Source organism: Watersipora subatra, chromosome 7, assembly GCF_963576615.1.
Source record: "Watersipora subatra chromosome 7, tzWatSuba1.1, whole genome shotgun sequence".
In the NCBI taxonomy this organism is placed as follows: Eukaryota; Metazoa; Bryozoa; class Gymnolaemata; order Cheilostomatida; family Watersiporidae; genus Watersipora; species Watersipora subatra.
In genome coordinates this window covers 1,468,792-1,486,777 of record NC_088714.1, presented here as the reverse complement: position 1 = coordinate 1,486,777, position 17,986 = coordinate 1,468,792, and the positions used below count along the sequence as shown (strand labels likewise).

At 37.9% G+C, this 17,986-nt stretch overlaps 1 protein-coding gene across 1 annotated transcript in view; it reads left to right on the top strand.

Moving 5' to 3' along the window:
- Window positions 1-399: 399 nt before the first annotated feature.
- The window catches only part of LOC137399720 (pecanex-like protein 1), a 31,080-nt gene continuing 13,493 nt past the window's right edge, over window positions 400-17,986 (top strand). Inside the window, exons 1-13 of the mRNA XM_068085930.1 lie at window positions 400-475; window positions 1,060-1,243; window positions 2,148-2,317; window positions 2,889-3,028; window positions 3,551-3,805; window positions 5,852-5,990; window positions 6,135-6,320; window positions 8,545-8,704; window positions 8,802-9,093; window positions 13,388-13,558; window positions 15,005-15,154; window positions 16,100-16,313; window positions 17,589-17,758. Coding sequence (XP_067942031.1) covers window positions 1,091-1,243; window positions 2,148-2,317; window positions 2,889-3,028; window positions 3,551-3,805; window positions 5,852-5,990; window positions 6,135-6,320; window positions 8,545-8,704; window positions 8,802-9,093; window positions 13,388-13,558; window positions 15,005-15,154; window positions 16,100-16,313; window positions 17,589-17,758 — 2,200 coding nt within the window. The 5' untranslated portion in view covers window positions 400-475; window positions 1,060-1,090. The remainder of the gene's footprint in view (window positions 476-1,059; window positions 1,244-2,147; window positions 2,318-2,888; window positions 3,029-3,550; window positions 3,806-5,851; window positions 5,991-6,134; window positions 6,321-8,544; window positions 8,705-8,801; window positions 9,094-13,387; window positions 13,559-15,004; window positions 15,155-16,099; window positions 16,314-17,588; window positions 17,759-17,986) is intronic.

The following is a 17,986-nucleotide window of genomic DNA, read 5'->3' as shown; positions in this document are numbered from 1 at the left end:
TTATACAAAATAAGATTATATACGTTATGTCAGATTACCATCAAGTTCGATAATGGCTTGACTTGCCAATTATTTGGTCAATGTTAATGATTAAGTCTTCAATAGTTAACAACTTTGTTTTTTTGGAAAACAGTTTAACAATAAAGTATTCTCCTAGGTTTGATTATTATGAAACACTCGTCACAATGTATCTCTGCGAATTAATTCTATTAAACTTGTGATATGTCTAATCTAAGCAATAGGAGATGGTGACACGAGGGACCTGTCTGTGACAGAATACTTTTAACTAACTATACCAAACTTTTTAGATGGAGCAGATCACAGAACCTTGCGGACATGAGATTCTAACAAACGGAAGATTTTAGCAGACGGAAGATTCTAGCAGACGAAAGATTCTAACAAACGGAAGATTTTAGCAGACGGAAAACTCTAGCAGACGGAGGATTCTAGCAGGCGGAAGATTCTAGCAGACGAGGTGGGTTTGAAATGAAACAACATGAATGTCATCAAGTCCCTTAGATGTGAACTTACAAATATGCAAATTTACACCACTTTAATTTTCCTTGGTATAAGGTTTCAATTTTACATCAGTGGACAGGATCAGTTGAATTTGCTAACATTCGCCTGAAATCACATCTTATTTTGTTTGTCTGAGACATTTTTCGCCTTAGTCTCAAGGTAGTTGCCCGCCTAAGTGTTTGCATGTTTTGTATAATTAGGAACAGCTTGGTTTTAGAGAAACTACATACATGCAAGTGCTATGATCAATGCATTCCTGGTAAGCTTACTGCGTGAGAACGATTTGGAATAAAAAGTTGATTGCGTTTTTTCACTAAGTCAATAGCATGGCTGCTGATAGAACATTTTTTATACTCAACATTAAGTTGATAATCTCTGTACAGCTATATATGAGGTTGTCTACTCGTGTTATACTCAGTGGGATATATTTTCTGTTTTTGGTATTATTCAATGCGTATGAAATATAGTTGGGGTAGTTGTAGGAAAATGTTAATTTTATGATCCTGTCATCCGTACAGCTAAAAAAGCCGTCTGTTGCAGCATTGACTATTCTCTAAAGTTGCTACTCGGAATGGGTCATCACGCTATTGAAGTACTCCGTCAAGGAGTATGGGCATCCCTAACAGGAGGATGGTTTTACGACCCTCATTTGAATCTCTTTAGCAACACCTTCCATCTTTACCTCTGGATGTTCTTTTTAATCACTCCATTTGTTATAAAACTTGTAAGTAATACCTTCTTTCTATTGCGTTTATTCTAAGTCTCGTATGTAAGTCTCGTATGTAAGTCTCGTATGTAAGTCTCGTATGTAAGTCTCGTATGTAAGTCTCGTTTGTAAGTCTCGTATGTAAGTCTCGTATGTAAGTCTCGTATGTAAGCCCCGGTATTCACAATTTCCACTCACCAGTTCCTTACTAATATATTTAGTGAGCAATTTAAAATGGTGGTGCCGTGTATCTTCTAGGCAGATGACCAGGTTCTTTAATGTGTCCAGTCAATCAAGTTCTAGCAACTTAACACTTATAATGTTCATTTTACTAAAGCCAGTAAAGGAGATCATTCTGTCTGCATTCAATGTAGTTGAACTTTTAGAATAATTTTCTCCAATATCTGAGAAAGTTTGACACACCGGTGAATGTTTTTATTACACGGCCTAGGTTTTCGTGTCATTTGTTGCAAAATGATTAAGTTTTCATACTTGCCGCTTTTTTATACAAAAGGATGTATCTAGGTAGACTAGTTTTTGCTCTAAGAAAAACATGACAGTTTTACACATATGTCACAAAACCGTCTGAGATCATGTAAAATCAAACTACTGTAACCATCATAACAGGATGTTGCAAGAATGACTCAGCACAAGCTGAAACCTTGTGTAGAGAAATAGCAAGAATAGAGATGCTAAGTTTCACTGTGACTTGTTTCTGTGAGTCAGGTCTTTTCTCATTCATTTATGACAATAGACTTTTGTTTATATGATCACTATAACGAGTTTAATTTAATGACTTCTTGCAGCTACCTTCATCTATGTAAAGTTGGTAGCAACAAATACCCGGTCTATTCTCTCACCATGTGTTCACCTAGAAACTGCGTGATTTGGAGTTGTTGCTGCATGCTAATTTTGGTTTCAGACAGTTCATCACTCTTCTCAACTGCTAGCATGGAGTCTCTACTGTGTGCTGGTTGCCATTGTATTCATAGTCATAAAAATAGTAAACTACAAGCTGCATACATTGTTTGACACGACAGAAAAGATCGCAGCACCTGCTACAGATAGTCAAACTAATGACAGCTGGCCAAGGTAGCCTCCTCTTTATAACCTATGCATTAGATCAGTTTGTTCTTGCCATGAATAGTTTGCAGTGCAAACTTTGCACTATATTGGAGTTTTCCTTTCTACGGTGTTATTGACAAGATGACTCATAACAGTATTAAGTACTATTAGTAAATGATATTTCTACAATTCTCTCTGTTTTAACTTTAAAAGGCTGACCAAATGCTTCTCAATAAAACCTTATCTGAAAATGCTTGTCCGCTGATTAGCCCAATAGTAAGTTCATTATTATAAATTATCAAGCAATGTTAGGCATGGTAGGCAGTCATTTACTGTTTGCACAACGGACTAGCAGGAGTTATCAGCTCTTACGTATTGTACATATGAGGCTATGAGAGTAATATTCATTAACTAATCCTAGAATTAAGCAAATGTTCTGTTACATATATTCAAATGTATGTTCTCGTTGATAAGATATAAATACTCAGCTCCGTGCATAGTAACCATGCCTCACCAAGTTTCAACGCAGTTGCTATGGCAACCATTTGCTGGAACCATTCGGTTGAGGAGACAACTACATTTTATGATTACATTTCAGAGCTCAGTCAGGCAGCCCTAGTTCTAATGAGAGAATTGAACTAGAGATAATACGTAACCATAGCAACACCAGAGACTCTCGTCGGACATCACCGCTTGAAAATGCCACGGTGAAGGCTCCAAACACGGGTGTTACCACAGGTTAGGTTGTTTTATGATCTTTGTAAGATATATTTTTCCCCGAGTCTTGTCAAGTGTTTTTGACTTGTCAAGTGTTTTTGACTTGTCAATTGTAATGATGAATATGTATTGTGAGATGTGTGGCTATTCTCATAACATGGTAAAATGTATTAACGAGATTGTTAATCTATGTTATACATGTTATGTTATATACGTTATACATTGTACATTTAATTTCACATTTTTACTCACATTCTGGTTGCATTATATTATATTATGGTTGCATTATATTGACTAAACTACATGTATAATTCACAGGCATGCAGAGGAATGGAGCTTGTCTGTATTTTGAAGATGATGGCTAAATCCGTATTAACTGCATTATATGAACTGCTTAAACCACCCAGTATAGGATAAACTCAATTGAACAGAGTCCATAAATATTACTGCCTCAGTAAGAAGGGTAGCGCTTCTTATTATGTTGTATAAGGTTCTAGCTGACCTAGTCTAACTAATACTGAAACATGTCTGTTCACTCATTAGTTGATGTGGAAGCGCAGACCAGTGCAGTGGCTGGTGCATCCTTAGACGCTGCCTCTGCTACTGTTCCGACAATCCTCTCCCTTGATGACATCACATCTATGGAGGATATTACATCATTGGAGGACCTCCATTTGGAGGAGCTAAAGACAGTGGCTCCTTCAGGTACACCGGAAAACAGCCCTGATAGAGTGAAAAACTTCAGGCGAACTGTTAAAGCCATGTCTACTCAGGTCACACCACAGACATCTCCTCTAGGTACTGTGTATATCTACTCAGGTCACACCACAGTCATCTCCTCTAGGTACTGTGTATATCTACTCAGGTCACACCACCGACATATCCTCTAGGTACTGTGTATATCTACTTAGGTCACACCACAGACATCTCCTCTAGGTACTGTGTATATCTACTCAGGTCACACCACAGACATCTCCTCTAGGTACTGTGTATATCTACTTAGGTCACACCACAGACATCTCCTCTAGGTACTGTGTATGTATATTCAAGTCACACCACATACATATCCTCTAGGTACTGTGTATGTTGCTCACCCCAAATTATATTCACACTTACGTGTAAAACGCCTAAAATTAGGAGCTTCATCGATGTAGAAGGCGTGTTATAAAATGTCAATGTAATCGTCAAAACTTTTATGATTTTCAGCAGAGGTCACGTCATGGTGTCTAGCCACAAGAACTGCTGCCATGTCTGCCACTTAATTAATTAGCCAGAGGGATTAATTCATTTCACGATCAGATTTGTTTGGTAAAAGCTGTTAAAAGTTTAATAGGAGATGGGATGGTTTCAACTAAAGTTGTTTGGTAATATTTCACTAGATACAATAGACCTGCTTAATACCGCTAATTGGAGCAGTTGGAGTTGCAACATTTCCAACTACATTTCACTTTGTATAACACCGTAAAACCATGGTTTTCAACCATAACCTGTCCCGAAAGACCGTATAATACAGTCAAACCTTGGTTTTCAACCATAATCTGTCCCAGAAGGCTGTATAATACAGTAAAACTTTGGTTTTCAACCATAATCTGTCCCAGAAGACCGTATAATACAGTCAAACCTTGGTTTTCAACCAAAATCTGTCCCAGAAGGCTGTATAATACAGTAAAACCTTGGTTTTCAACCATAATCTATTCCAGAAGTCTGTTCAAAATTGGAAACTATCATTCCTATTATAATTGCTACACCTAATTTTAATCAGTTGCAAGTCTAGAAAACAAATTGACACGCTTTTTCACTATTTTGCACCATATTCTCTATGCTGTATACTTGTATTAAGAGAGCAGGTGATATGTAAGGTACAGTGATTGTTTTATAAGAATCTATTAATAGACTTGTAGGTTGAGAAATGTTCTCTGCTGCTGTATCTGGAGTAACTCGTACTTCAGCTTCATTTATCCAGGGTCTTATGTACTGTATAAGTAAATCTCAAAGTTTGTCTGTGCGTACTCGTGTAGTTCAGTATGTCCAGCTATAGTTATTAAAATCTTGGAATGAAGAATCCGTTTCGCAGAGGATTTGATCTTGGAACCTCCTGTTCCCGAGACGATATGCTAAACCATTGCACTACACGAGATTGTTGGATTCATTGGGCGATATACATCGCTATGTCGGTGAAAATACGTCACCGCTCTCCGTTAAGGCGCAACGTCATTCTATGTATTAGTAAGAGCCGTAGATAACTAGCTTACTTAAACTAGCCATTGGCAATGTGCCAGGCTAATGGCAAGTGGTATTGTTTATAAGCTGAGTTTATAAGTGTGGCATTGCTATCACTGCTTATAAACTGATTTTTAATACCCATGCAACGCTGGGCATTCCGCTAGTACATTATAAAGTGTAGAAATAGTCTGCGTGTTTCATTTTTTAAGATCATGAAACAAAAACATCTTGTATGTGTTATTTTTACCAACTTTAGCATAAATATTAAAGTGGTGAATTCTAGCCTGTGCTAAGGTTATGATCTAAAAACATAATGAAGGAATACAGTAATGAATCTTTGCAAAGATTGTGTGAAATAAAAAAGCACAGCAAAAAAACTTCTCGTTTTCTGTTTTTATCAATTGTAACTTGAAAAAATTAATGCACTGTAAGATATGGTTGAAAGCTAATTTTTTTGGTCCAAGTCTGAGGTGTAAAAATGTTGACTTTTCCGGTCAACTTCTGATATGGGCAAGATAGGGAACAAGCGGAAGCCGAGGTGTGACTGTATTTTCCCGATCTAGAGTCTTACGCAACTACTAGCCTTGAGTTCGCTTTGTCTTGTTTATTGAATTGTTCTAGTGGGATACAAGCGTCGAGCACTGAGCCAGGAACGTTGGCCGGTTCCTTTAATAGCGAGTTCTACTCCTCCAACCTTGAAGAGACAGCAACCTCACTACCATTCTCAGAGAGTTACCAGAAGACGTAACATGACCTATAGGTATTGTCATTCTTCGCTATTTTTATTCTTATAACATGGATATTCATATATTATACTCATTAGAAACAATACGCTGCACACATTGAAAAAGTGCTCTTGGTCCTAAAGTTTATCGTTTGGTCACCATCGTAATTACTGTAGTAGACGCCGCAGTAAGTCAGTACTTGACAGCCCCCATGGCTCCCACATGTTGGTCGGTGAGAGTCGCGCCGAGGAACAGCCACCTCTTACTCTTGAGTGGGCGGGCTATCCTCACCCAAGCCCTCGGCCTCGTGTTCGCCTCAGGCAGATGTCGCTTGAGGAGCCACTCTCAGGTTGCAGCAGCCGAAGGTCAGTAGTTTCTTATCCTCCTCTTCCTCACTCTTCCCTCGCTTCCTTCCTCACTGCTCCTTGACCTTTTTGTTCTAGTCTCTTTATTCAAACGACACAAACTGGCTTTAGATGGTAAGCAATTCTAAATTATGAACTGGTGCTCATCATCTGGAATCTTTAAATCGTAATCCGAAAATAGTGGTTGTTTGTCTTATTGCTGATTGGAAATTATGAAACCGGTTTCTGTACATTATAAGTCATTGTTTGACGAGAGTCAATTTTAGGCTTGACCAAACTTTATTATAACGTTTTATAAAGTTGGTGTCTGGTTCCTTAGCTCCGTTGTTCTTCACGCTCACCACTGCTTCTTCAGTGTCAGACTGAAGGTTCTTTAAGCAAGGTGGCACATTAAATGCTTCATCAAGCCTTTCATATTAGATATGGACTATCTGTATGAACCTTTTGGGTTCATACTAGAGTTACCCCGATTTTAATATCGGAACCGGTATCGGTGCCGATATGGGTGTTAAGTATCTGAATTGGTATCGGCCGATCTTTTCTTAAAAAATCGGTAACTTCAGATACTTTTTACATATCAACTATTTAGCAGAAAACCGTATTTTAGCCTGCTACTTTAATAAAAAATTATCAGCTGCAAGTTCCTTACTTTTACCTAATGAATTCCGGGCCTGTCACACAATCTATTTCATGTCTATAGCCTAATAAACATCCACACAGCTGAGCAATCTTTTGGCTTTAGTCAGGACGTAATCACCAAGTGCGGTATTTCCCAATTACAGCGATATGATTTATTGCAGCCAATCACGAACAATAGAACCATAATGAGAAACAAGAATGCGGTGTAATGTTTCTATTTACTAGCATTGCGAAAGTAATTTGAGTAGTCGATGCATAAAGTTATTTATCTCTCGATCCTGACGATATGAGGTATCGTTTATATCGCATAAAATAACCTCAGTGGCTTATCCAGTGGCTTATCCCTTGGCTGAACCTCAGTGTTTAGCCTGTCCTCCATCATCTGTGACAAGCGAGTCCTTCTTCAGTACGACTGGCTACATCGATATTGATAGACAATAAAGACGTCTCACTGAGATAATTGAATCACTAACGGTAATTAACAGACGCATTTATTTGCTCTAGACTTGTACATGCGCAGCAGTTCCCTCAGCAGTAAAAGAAAGACTTCATTATCGCAGAGAAAGCTGTACCACCAACAGTAATTACCATTATTAATAACATATTTCAAGAAACATGAACTGTTTTGTTATTAGATGCACGGTATGTCAGTATGTGAATATATATACATGTATATCTTTTTTCATAAATACAAACAAATAAATACATCATTATTTATATTTCCTTTGCATTATATTTATATTTGCATAATAAAATTACCAATAATCTATGCAACACAAAAGAATCTGAATCGGTATCTGAATCAGATTATTTTTCAATAAGAATCGATATATCGAATCGGTATCTGAATCGGCTAGTAAAATTAGAATCGGGGCATCTCTAGTTCATACAGACTAGGCGAGTGCAAACACACTAGGCGATTTTATCGCGTGCGTTATTAGGAGCGCGGAGATATCGCTGGTGCATGCGTAAACACACTTGAGCGACTCACCAGCAAGCGATAACGCGGGCATGCTCACAAACTGCCAATAGAATTCTGTATCATCAATTTCTTTGGAGTCATTAATAAATTTAAGTCAATATGGCGCCTTCTAGACAATGATGTAAACAACTTCCGCTTTTGTTATTAGGCCAATCTCACTTTCACGGATCGTACACTACAAGACATAAGAAAAAAACAGTTTTTTGTATTTTTAACAGTAATATTTTACGATTTTTATATACAGTTTATTTATAGTAGTTTTTATTTTCAATATAATAAATATTTATTGTTCTCAAGATGGTCAACCTCCGCACCGATTGACTTGCAAATGTTGGTTTTCTACTGGGTTTCTTTGTAATTTTTATGTGTTGTGTCATAAGGACTGGGTGTGCTCTTATTAAATCTATGAACAATTCAGTGTTTCATTTTGATGTTTCAATTGTAACAAAATAGCAAGATGTTGTTGCTGTACGTCGGTGAACATTGATTCGAACAAATTAGCAGCCATAGAATTGCATTGCCTAGTGTGTTTGCATCTTTAGCCTGAGTGTAACAGCCTTTAGTGTAACATTCTCAGCCTCCCATCATTAACTTTTTTTTTAGATATTCTTTTGATACAAAGCCATCCCAAAGGGAGCGAAAAAGAGAACGCCGAACTGCAACAGCAAAAAGCTCCAATGTTCTCATGAGGACTAATAGTGAGAGACTCGAAGACATCAATGTTCTCAGAGACTCCTTGCTCAACAATGCTCATAGGCGAAAAGTTAGTTGTATTTAGTTGAACTCACTTCCTTAGGGTACCTAGCTACCATAGAACATGAAGGTATAGTGAAAATATAATGTGGATATTATAACTTTAGATAAGTACTGTCTCAGAGCCGGCTGACCCGTTTGGTGAAAGTGACAGTTCGGATTCTGAATCTAACGAGAAATGCCGTCCCATCAACCGGTGCCAAGTTAAGTCTTCACATCGTCACATAGCTGATGTTGACACCGGAGATGAACACAAGCAGGAGACGTCCTCTAATGTTCTCTCTGGTGTCTTAAATCTGGCAAGAGAAATAGAAAGTGAGACCATGACAGGTGCAGGCGGAGATGTCAAAGAGGAGATGGCAGTAAACTTGACCAATAGAAGGACAGAAATAAATAAAGGTAAATTTGTAGAACAATACCTTCAAGGCTGGCTGCGCATGTCAATATTTTATCCCACGACCAAACACGAGCGAAGCGAATGTTTGAGAGCTTTATGATAAATGCATATGCGCACACAACTCCCGAAAAATTATCCGTCAACGGCAATTACCAAACCCTTGTACAATAATCCCATCAAAAAATTTAACCATTTTTTAGTAAAGTCGTTTAAGTATAATAATGATACAAACACATATAAACATATTTAAATATGTTACCAAGTTTTTGAAAAGTTTCTGCAATATCCTAAAACCAACCTATCTGATCGGATTATACATAAATAGACAGATTAATTTGGCCTAAAATCGCAATGAAAACTTGACAAGCTTTTTTTAATCAAAATTAAGACCGGCCAACGAAACGCCGATGAGGCCTTGCGACAAAGAGTAGAACCATTAAATCGTGCGCATTTCACGAGAAAAACATGCACGTTTCACCAGTCTATGGCATTGTCCAATTGCCGAAGGTTTCTGTAATTAACGTAGAAGTACTGAAAAGTAATCATTTCTTTTTTGCCGATTCTACTGGACTCTGACATTTTGGACACTTATAATGAGTACTTTCGTATTCTAACTGATGTCCAAAGCAATGAAAGTAAAGGAAATGACGATGATATTTTTCTAACGATTCTAACAATATTTAATTATAAGAATAATTATTCGGTTTTATAGGATTATTATAAGATTTAATTATAAGAATATTCATTCGAATTTACAAGATCGAAGTATATAGTGACTGATGGTGTGCAATATGTTACTGTTATTATTTTTCTAAATATTTTGTTGACGATACCGCTGCTGTGCCCAATATCGTGGTACTGCCAAGCCGTTTTTAATATCTGCAAAATTAAGTAATAGGCCTACATTTTCTTATAGATATACATGTACTTCTATGACAACCAGCTAAAATCTGTTTAGATTTTTAAATTCAGCATAATTTTTTAGATATAAATACAGAAATCTAGATAAATATCACAACTTCTTGATATTGGTTGCTATGACCAATGATATGCAGCACCCCAGCCTGTGTACATGTTTATTACACAGCAGCTTGCCATTTTACTTTTAATATTGCATTTCTCCTATTGCAGGGAAGAGATATAAACATATAATCTTTTCCTTTCATTATTGCTGTTTGTTGTACATAATAACACCCAGTACATTACAGCTACCATTGCAGCTACCATTGCAGTTCTCCTGTTGCACTGCAGTGCCATTTGACTGCAAATGTTGCATTTCTCAACCGGCAGTACCCTTTCTTTTTCCATTATCACTTTGGTCGTGGGCTGTATGACAGGGGAATTTCTAGTACTTGGTATGTTTGGCATAAGCTTGTATTGGTGCTCAATCCATCATTTTGTCTATTGGTTTAAACTATCTTTGCCTCTCTTGCCTCATTTTGTTCCCTTTTAGAAAATCATCTGGTTTGATCATATCACATTGGAAAAAACTTTGTGTAAAAGGGTCAAAGAAATACATAGTTAAAATAGCTGTCAGTACTTAACTAAATGGTCGTATACAACTAGCATAGCGTTCTTTGCCTAATGTACAACCAGCATAGTTTTCATTGGTTAAAATACAACTAGCATAGTTTCCATTGGCTAGAATACAACTAGCATAGTTTCCATTGGCTAATATACAACCAGCATAGCTTTCATTGGCTAAAATACAACTAGCATAGTTTCCATTGGCTAATATACAACCAGCATAGCTTTCATTGGCTAAAACACAACTAGCATAGTTTCCATTGGCTAATATACAACCAGCATAGCTTTCATTGGCTAATATACAACCAGCATAGCTTTCATTGGCTAATATACAACCAGCATAGCTTTCATTGGCTAATATACAACCAGCATAGCTTTCATTGGCTAATATACAACCAGCATAGCTTTCATTGGCTAATATACAACCAACTTAGTTGTCTTTGGCCAGTTTACATCCAGCACAGACATAATTGGGAAATACTGATTATTAAGTAAAAAATGGCGTGCTTGGTCTGAATATCAATACCCTCAAATTTTGACCTGTGGTATACCTTGAGCAGTCTAAATAATTCCAGTCTGTTTACTCGGCTCACCATGTTTGCACTTGTTACTGTATCCTGTCAGATATTTTACAGAAATAGAATGGCACTAGCTCATCTGCTTTTGTATCTATAGTTTTCTGGTTTTAAGATGCACCTCATGCAAAAAAAACATTGGCATATATACTCCACCTGTGTAGCTACTGTTACATCTACATAATGTTGCTTGTTGATCAAGTGCCTAAAGCTTCTGTCCGGGTGGCCACTTTTTACTTAAAATTAGCTTGCAAATATTATCATATTGTCTGTGCGATTTTATAACTTGACCTGTACTGACTTTCATAGCAGGGTTGTAAAGTTTGCCTGGAAAAACAGTTTTTACCGGGACAGCGAGAAAAACTGGCACAAACTGGTAAATACCGTCCGAAACTGGTAAAAACGGTGCAAAGCTAGAAAAAATATTTTAGGGGCTAACATACTCCCTATAAAGTAGTTGTATTGTGAGTTGGTGATGTAGATGTATGTTGTTATAGAAATAGAGGGAATATTATATTTATAAATACTTAATATATTGAAGTATGTCCTACAACAATGACATCAAAGGGAGACTGAGTTAAAATAGAAATCTAGCTTGATGGTTTTAGTGAAAGACTTGTGAGAATCTCAACATAATTCAATGTAATTGGTTTCCTTTACATCAGATAACCCTCTTGAACAATCATCTAAAACCATCAGCGTCGATCTGTCCATTGTCACGGGTTTTGAGACCTTTTGAAGTTTGCTGTTAAATTTAACTTCAATCAAATTGGCCTACTAACAGTTCACAAGGGCGCTGGCTAGTAGCCAATGGCTACTGGGTTCATATAAATATGAATAGCAGTTTCGCACAACTATCTTCATAGTTTTCATTCCACTGTGGACAGTGCTTGTAATTTCCATTATACACAATGCCAGGAGGTAAACCGAGGAACCCAATATAAGCTGATTTTGATAAAATATATGTGAACGACAAACTTTCACACGTTGAATGGAAGTTTTGCTATGCAAAAGTCAGTGCTAAAGCTGATCGCATGAGAGGACATATAGCTAAACATCAAACTTTAACAACGACGGCGTCACCAATAACATGTAGCTCTCAAGAAGCAGAACAAGTTGCATTGTCTTCAGGTTGGCCGGTCGAGAGTGCGGATGTTGCTGCACTTGAGCAACCTCCTTTTAAACATGTATCTTTAGCTCGGGTGATACTTATGCTTTCTCATCCTACACTTGTACTTAATGCAAAATATATTATATCCGTAAATATTGTTATAATGTATACATATACGTTATGCACCTATTTACTGCAAGGAATGCTTCCACTACTCTACAACAACTAATAACTATTACAAACTGATCAAAACATGTTTTATAGAGCTGTAAAATGAAGCAATACCAGATTAAGGCCAAACAAAATAGGTTGCAACAAAAAAGATTTTTCCAGTTTTGACCAAATCATCTGGTAAAAACAGTTTTACAGGTAAAAACCGCTGGTTTTTACCGTCCCGGTTTTTACCAGTACAACCCTGATTCATAGATCAGGGCTAGTCCTATCACATAGCAGTTAACACCGGATAATCATCATAGCCCTATTGCCTTGTCTTCTTGTTGGCACTGCTTGTTAATCATTTCTTTAGCTAGTTGGTAATAGCCTGAGAATATGATGAAACAGGAACAATATGCTTCAAACATAATTTAGATGGTGTCAATTGTATCTCACCGGTTCATTGAATATTGAATGACATCAAATTTATTGTAGAGTCAAGCATCAAGCAGTTTTGTGTTTGTCTCTCAGCATCTACCTCATTGATTTCATTGATATCAGGCTCCAAATCTACTTAAATTGTTGGCTATTTCCTACCAAAACTTGTAAACTTGTAGGTTGTGTGAATGTAATTTTACTGATGAGTAGGACAACTCAATCTCACTATTTTTTCGAGAAAATAAATGGGTGCCAGATAATTGATGACTAGGTCAAGGCCAGACCAAGAGTTATGAGCTATGGATGTTGCTCGTGGACAGGCATATTTGTTAGTAGTGCTTCAGGATACTATGCCAAGTCTGTAACAATTTGAAATGGTCATTCGCCTTAGAGACTGCCGAAGTCCCATCTTGCTATTTGCTTATCAGTTTGATGCATGGAAAAATGACTTCTGTTTAAGGAATGTCAATATTTCCTCCCATTTGTACACAGGTGCTATTGGAGACGAGGTCTCCTCATCCAACATAAATGCTTGTAACAACAGCGAAATAAAAACTGACAGCGATTCTGATACTGAACCAGCAGCTTCGCCAAGTGACAGCAAGCTAAAAGCCTCTAGTGACTCTACAGAATCCACCAACACTGCACCACCTCTCTCAGTTGGTGAGCATATACGACTTAGTGTATTTTGTGAGATGCATGGTGCACAGGTTACTAAATAGGGGCTTCATTCCTGAGTTTTCATGGTTTCCTGATCAGCTATGAAGTACTTTATGGAGAGCACAACTCTGGTTGTACAATCAGAATTGAAGCCATTTCTTTATCAAATGAGCGACATCAATGGTCTTCAGACTTCAGATTTGGCTTATTGATTGTTTGGCTTGATCTGGCAATTGTATTTGTTTTCAATAATTTGTCAAACTGCCAAGTCCTACAAAAACTACTTGCATCTCCTGTTTGTAGTGGGTCTGTCTGTTACTCCAATATGAGCAAGTGCTTGTGCCATTGGGGGTTAGGTGCTTGTGCCATTGGGGGCTCGGTGCTTGTGCCATTGGAGGCTAAGTGCTTGTGCCACTGGGAACTAGATGGCTGTGCCAATAATTATGGGCTAGAGTTTGTGCTACTGTGAGATACATAGGTGCTTGTGTCAAAGTGAGCTTAGTGTTTGTAACAATATAATCAAACTGCTTATGTCAGTGTCAGCTAAGTGTTTGTGTCATCGTCATTTAGGTGTTTTTGTCATCATCAGCTAGGTGCTTGTGTCATCATCAGCTAGGTGCTTGTACCACTGTCAGCTAGGTGCTTGTGTTTCTGCCAGCTAGGTGCTTGTACCAATGTCAGCTAGGTGCTTGTACCACTGTCAGCTAGGTGCTTGTACCACTGTCAGCTAGGTGCTTGTACTACTGTCAGCTAGGTGCTTGTGTCACTGTCAGCTAGGTGCTTGTACCACTGTCAGCTAGGTGCTTGTACCACTGTCAGCTAGGTGTTTGTACCACTGTCAGCTAGGTGCTTGTACCACCTCAGCTAGGTGCTTGTACTACTGTCAGCTAGGTGCTTGTACTACTGTCAGCTAGGTGCTTGTACTACTGTCAGCTAGGTGCTTGTGTCACTGTCAGTTAGGTGCTTGTGTCACTGTCAGCTAGATGCTTGTGTCACTGTCAGCTAAGTGCTTGTGTCACTGTCAGCTAGGTGCTTGTGTCATTGTCAGCTAGGTGCTTGTGTCATTATTTGTGAACACTTTTGGTTTGCTACTACCTTCAGTATAAACTACTTCATCAATTTGCTCAAATCTTTGTAAAGTGTAGTTGTTTTCAGGGTGATTCAAGGATATGCAGTTAAATGGTTTTCAATACAGTCAAGATTACCATTAAATGTTTAAACTAAACCTTTCATTACATCAACCTTGACCTCGACTAATCAACATGTATGGGAGTTGTATATGCTTGGTGGGTGTACAATGGTGATTAAATTTATCAATTTCATTCAGCAGAGTTGACACAAAAAGAATCCTCAATTTCTCTGGCCTCCGCTGCAAGATTATCATAAGTAGATTTATACAATCTTTTTGCAATTGCAGTTGTTTGTAATTGGGTTACTTTTTGAGAGTAGTGGAAGAAATTACAGAACTGGAACGGCCAAGAAATCCAACTCCGACCACAGCTTCCTCTGCACGAGACGCTGCGAGAGCCGGAGGCGCAATTCCCAAAACTGGTGCAAAATATGAAGCGTTTAGGGAAAGATTTCGGCATGTGTCTGCAGGTACTCTTCTTTATTTGATCTTGCAGGTTCTGTAATAAAACAGAGAATTTTTTTGTGGATATACAGGCCTTTGTTGAGCTTCCATCAATATCTCATCGTTATGGTAACTCTAAAGGTATTAATTCTGTCAGTAGGAAAATTATGCGGGTGAATTAGGTTGAATTAGGCCGGTATTCGCATGAAGTTGTGTTTCCTTTGCAGGTTTAAATTCATATTTTCATAAAGATGATTTGTAATTTTTATTGTTGGAAACCAGCATTTGCAAGTATTTCTTGGAATTTCCAAGAATCCGACGCATCCAATCTCATTTTTCTTAACATGTTCAATCACAAATCTTTAGTATATCTATACCAGGCTATAGTCTATGTTGGAAGTCATTACTTAGCAAACCAGAAACGCTCTAAAATGGCAGCATCGATGTTTTATCTGGTTTGTTTTATTATTTATAAAACCTGAAACATTGTGGAGAGATTAATGTAAATGTTTGTAGGCATCTGTGATTAGCCGTAGTGAAACTATGAACATGAGATGCAATGTAGAATGTGCAGGCATGACAGTCTTGTTAGATATTGTTTTGCTCTAAAATAAGTTTAATTTAGTCAAGAAAAACGACTCTAACATTACAAACAAAACTTTTACTACTAAAGTGTAATTGATGTCTCAGATTCATCCAACAAATGAAGACTTCCTTAGATTTAGAAAAGTTCTCATTTGTTGTCAGCTGGCAAACGGGTGCAGTTTCGGTGTATAATGTTTGATTAGCAGAAGAAAATAACTCCAACAGCAGCTTCATCTTTAATGGCCTGCCATATTGCACAATCAGTCCATAGTTTTACTGAATTATCTCACGGAATATAGCTTTCTCATTGAAAGTTGTCCTCTCAACATTTATAGTTTTAAATCAACAATGAAAAATTTTCTTTAGGCTTTTGCTTAATATTGCAGATGATACAGCGTTAAACCCTCATGATAAGTCTACTGTTGTCAGTAGCGCTAGTAATAACTCGAGCATGTCGGGTTTGGAGAACGCGTCCCTTCTTATAACACCTAAACCCAAGGCTAAAAGGAAAGTAGAAGAAATCACTCTAGCCAATGACCAGTCAAGCATTCTACTGAAGAGGCGGCCCGCAGTGAGGCGCCATACGACAGCTGAGGACAGGTGAGTGAAACGGACAGCACCAGTAGACATTTCACTGTGTGTTCAACAGTGTTCCATTTCATTATTCCCAAAGTATTCACTTTGGTAGCGACTAAAGCAATAGCCGTGCCAAGCTATCGAGTCATACATGACATTCAGTTGGGATTTATTTACTCTTCTCTAGCACCCCCCCCCCTGAAGGTCTGATTACGCTATTTAACAAAGTATCATTTGCAATCATCATTCTCTCGTATCATCATTATGTCTATGTCTGTGCACCGTTCCACTTGCATCTTCATTATGTCTATGCACCATTCCTCTTGCTTCGTCATTATGTCTGAGTTTATGCATTATTCCTCGCTCATCATCATTATGTGTATGTCTATGCATCATTTCTCTTGTATCATCATTATGTGTATGTCTATGCACCATTTCTCTTGTATCATCATTATGTGTATGTCTATGCACTATTTCTCTTGTATCACCATTATATCTATGCACCGTTCCTTGCTCATCATCATTATGTCCATGTCTATGCACCATTTTTGCACTAGAGATGTTGTCAAATTGTTTCATCGGCTGATTCTGTTACAGCCATGCGTGTTTGCTAACTTTTTAAAAGTTAGTAGAAATATTGAACTTACCACTGGGAGGAATTTATTCACATATGACACGTATCAAAAAGATGATAAAACCTCCCTTTAACCTGCAATCTCATTGGCTAATAGGCAAATCAGGTTGAGAAACTACTCAATGTGATGGTAACATCAGCAAGATTCATCCTTCGGTATAGCCAATCAGACCAAGTGTAAAAGGTGAAACAATAGGCATTGCGAAATGGTAACGTGACATCTCCTTTCTAGCAAATAAACAGCAACGCATGCTGGAGGCGTCAACCATGAGTGTAATCTTTTGTCCTTGACATCTATAATTCTACACAAATTAATTTGTATTGCAATATTTAATGTTGCAATTGTAATTTATTTGCAATATTTTTGTATTTGTTAGTAATAGTTTCATTTTTATTAAATTTGTATTTTGAATAGCGTGATATTATTTTAAAGTTGTCGAGTCTGTAACGATAAGTTGAACTATTTTCATTTTCACTATAAAACATGATAGCAATCAGCTACCCAATCACAACAGCGGCGCCATCGCTCTTAGAAAGCGTCTGCAAATTCGCTCTTTATTTCTCCAATGTGCTTCAACCCTATGAGTTTCTACTCGAGCATCTGTATGATAAAACATGGCTTTTTGCAGCCTGACCTCTGCTGAAGTAACTTTCTTGTACTGCAGGAGCAGAGTCAGACGCGCTCGCTATTATGGCTCAGGATCTAGCAGAGCGAGTCGGAGCAGTAGTCATAGGCACTCATACTCGGAGGCCGAGTCTAGTCATACGCAACCGAGGCTGCACACCCCTCCACCCGACACTGAAGATGGCTGGCATTATTTTCAGGACAGTGAAGGTTGGTGGTTACAATCATTGCGTCTCTGTAGGCCTGATTCTGGCAGTATCAGCTACACACCCTGACACAAGGATAAGGTGCAAAATATTGACTTATCAATTCTCGCTGCTTTAGCTATTCTGTAATTGATGTAAGTAATGTGGTGCGGGTAATGTGGTGTGAGTAATGTGGTGCGGGTAATGTGGTGTGGGTAATGTGGTGTAAGTAATGTGGTGTAAGTAATGTGGT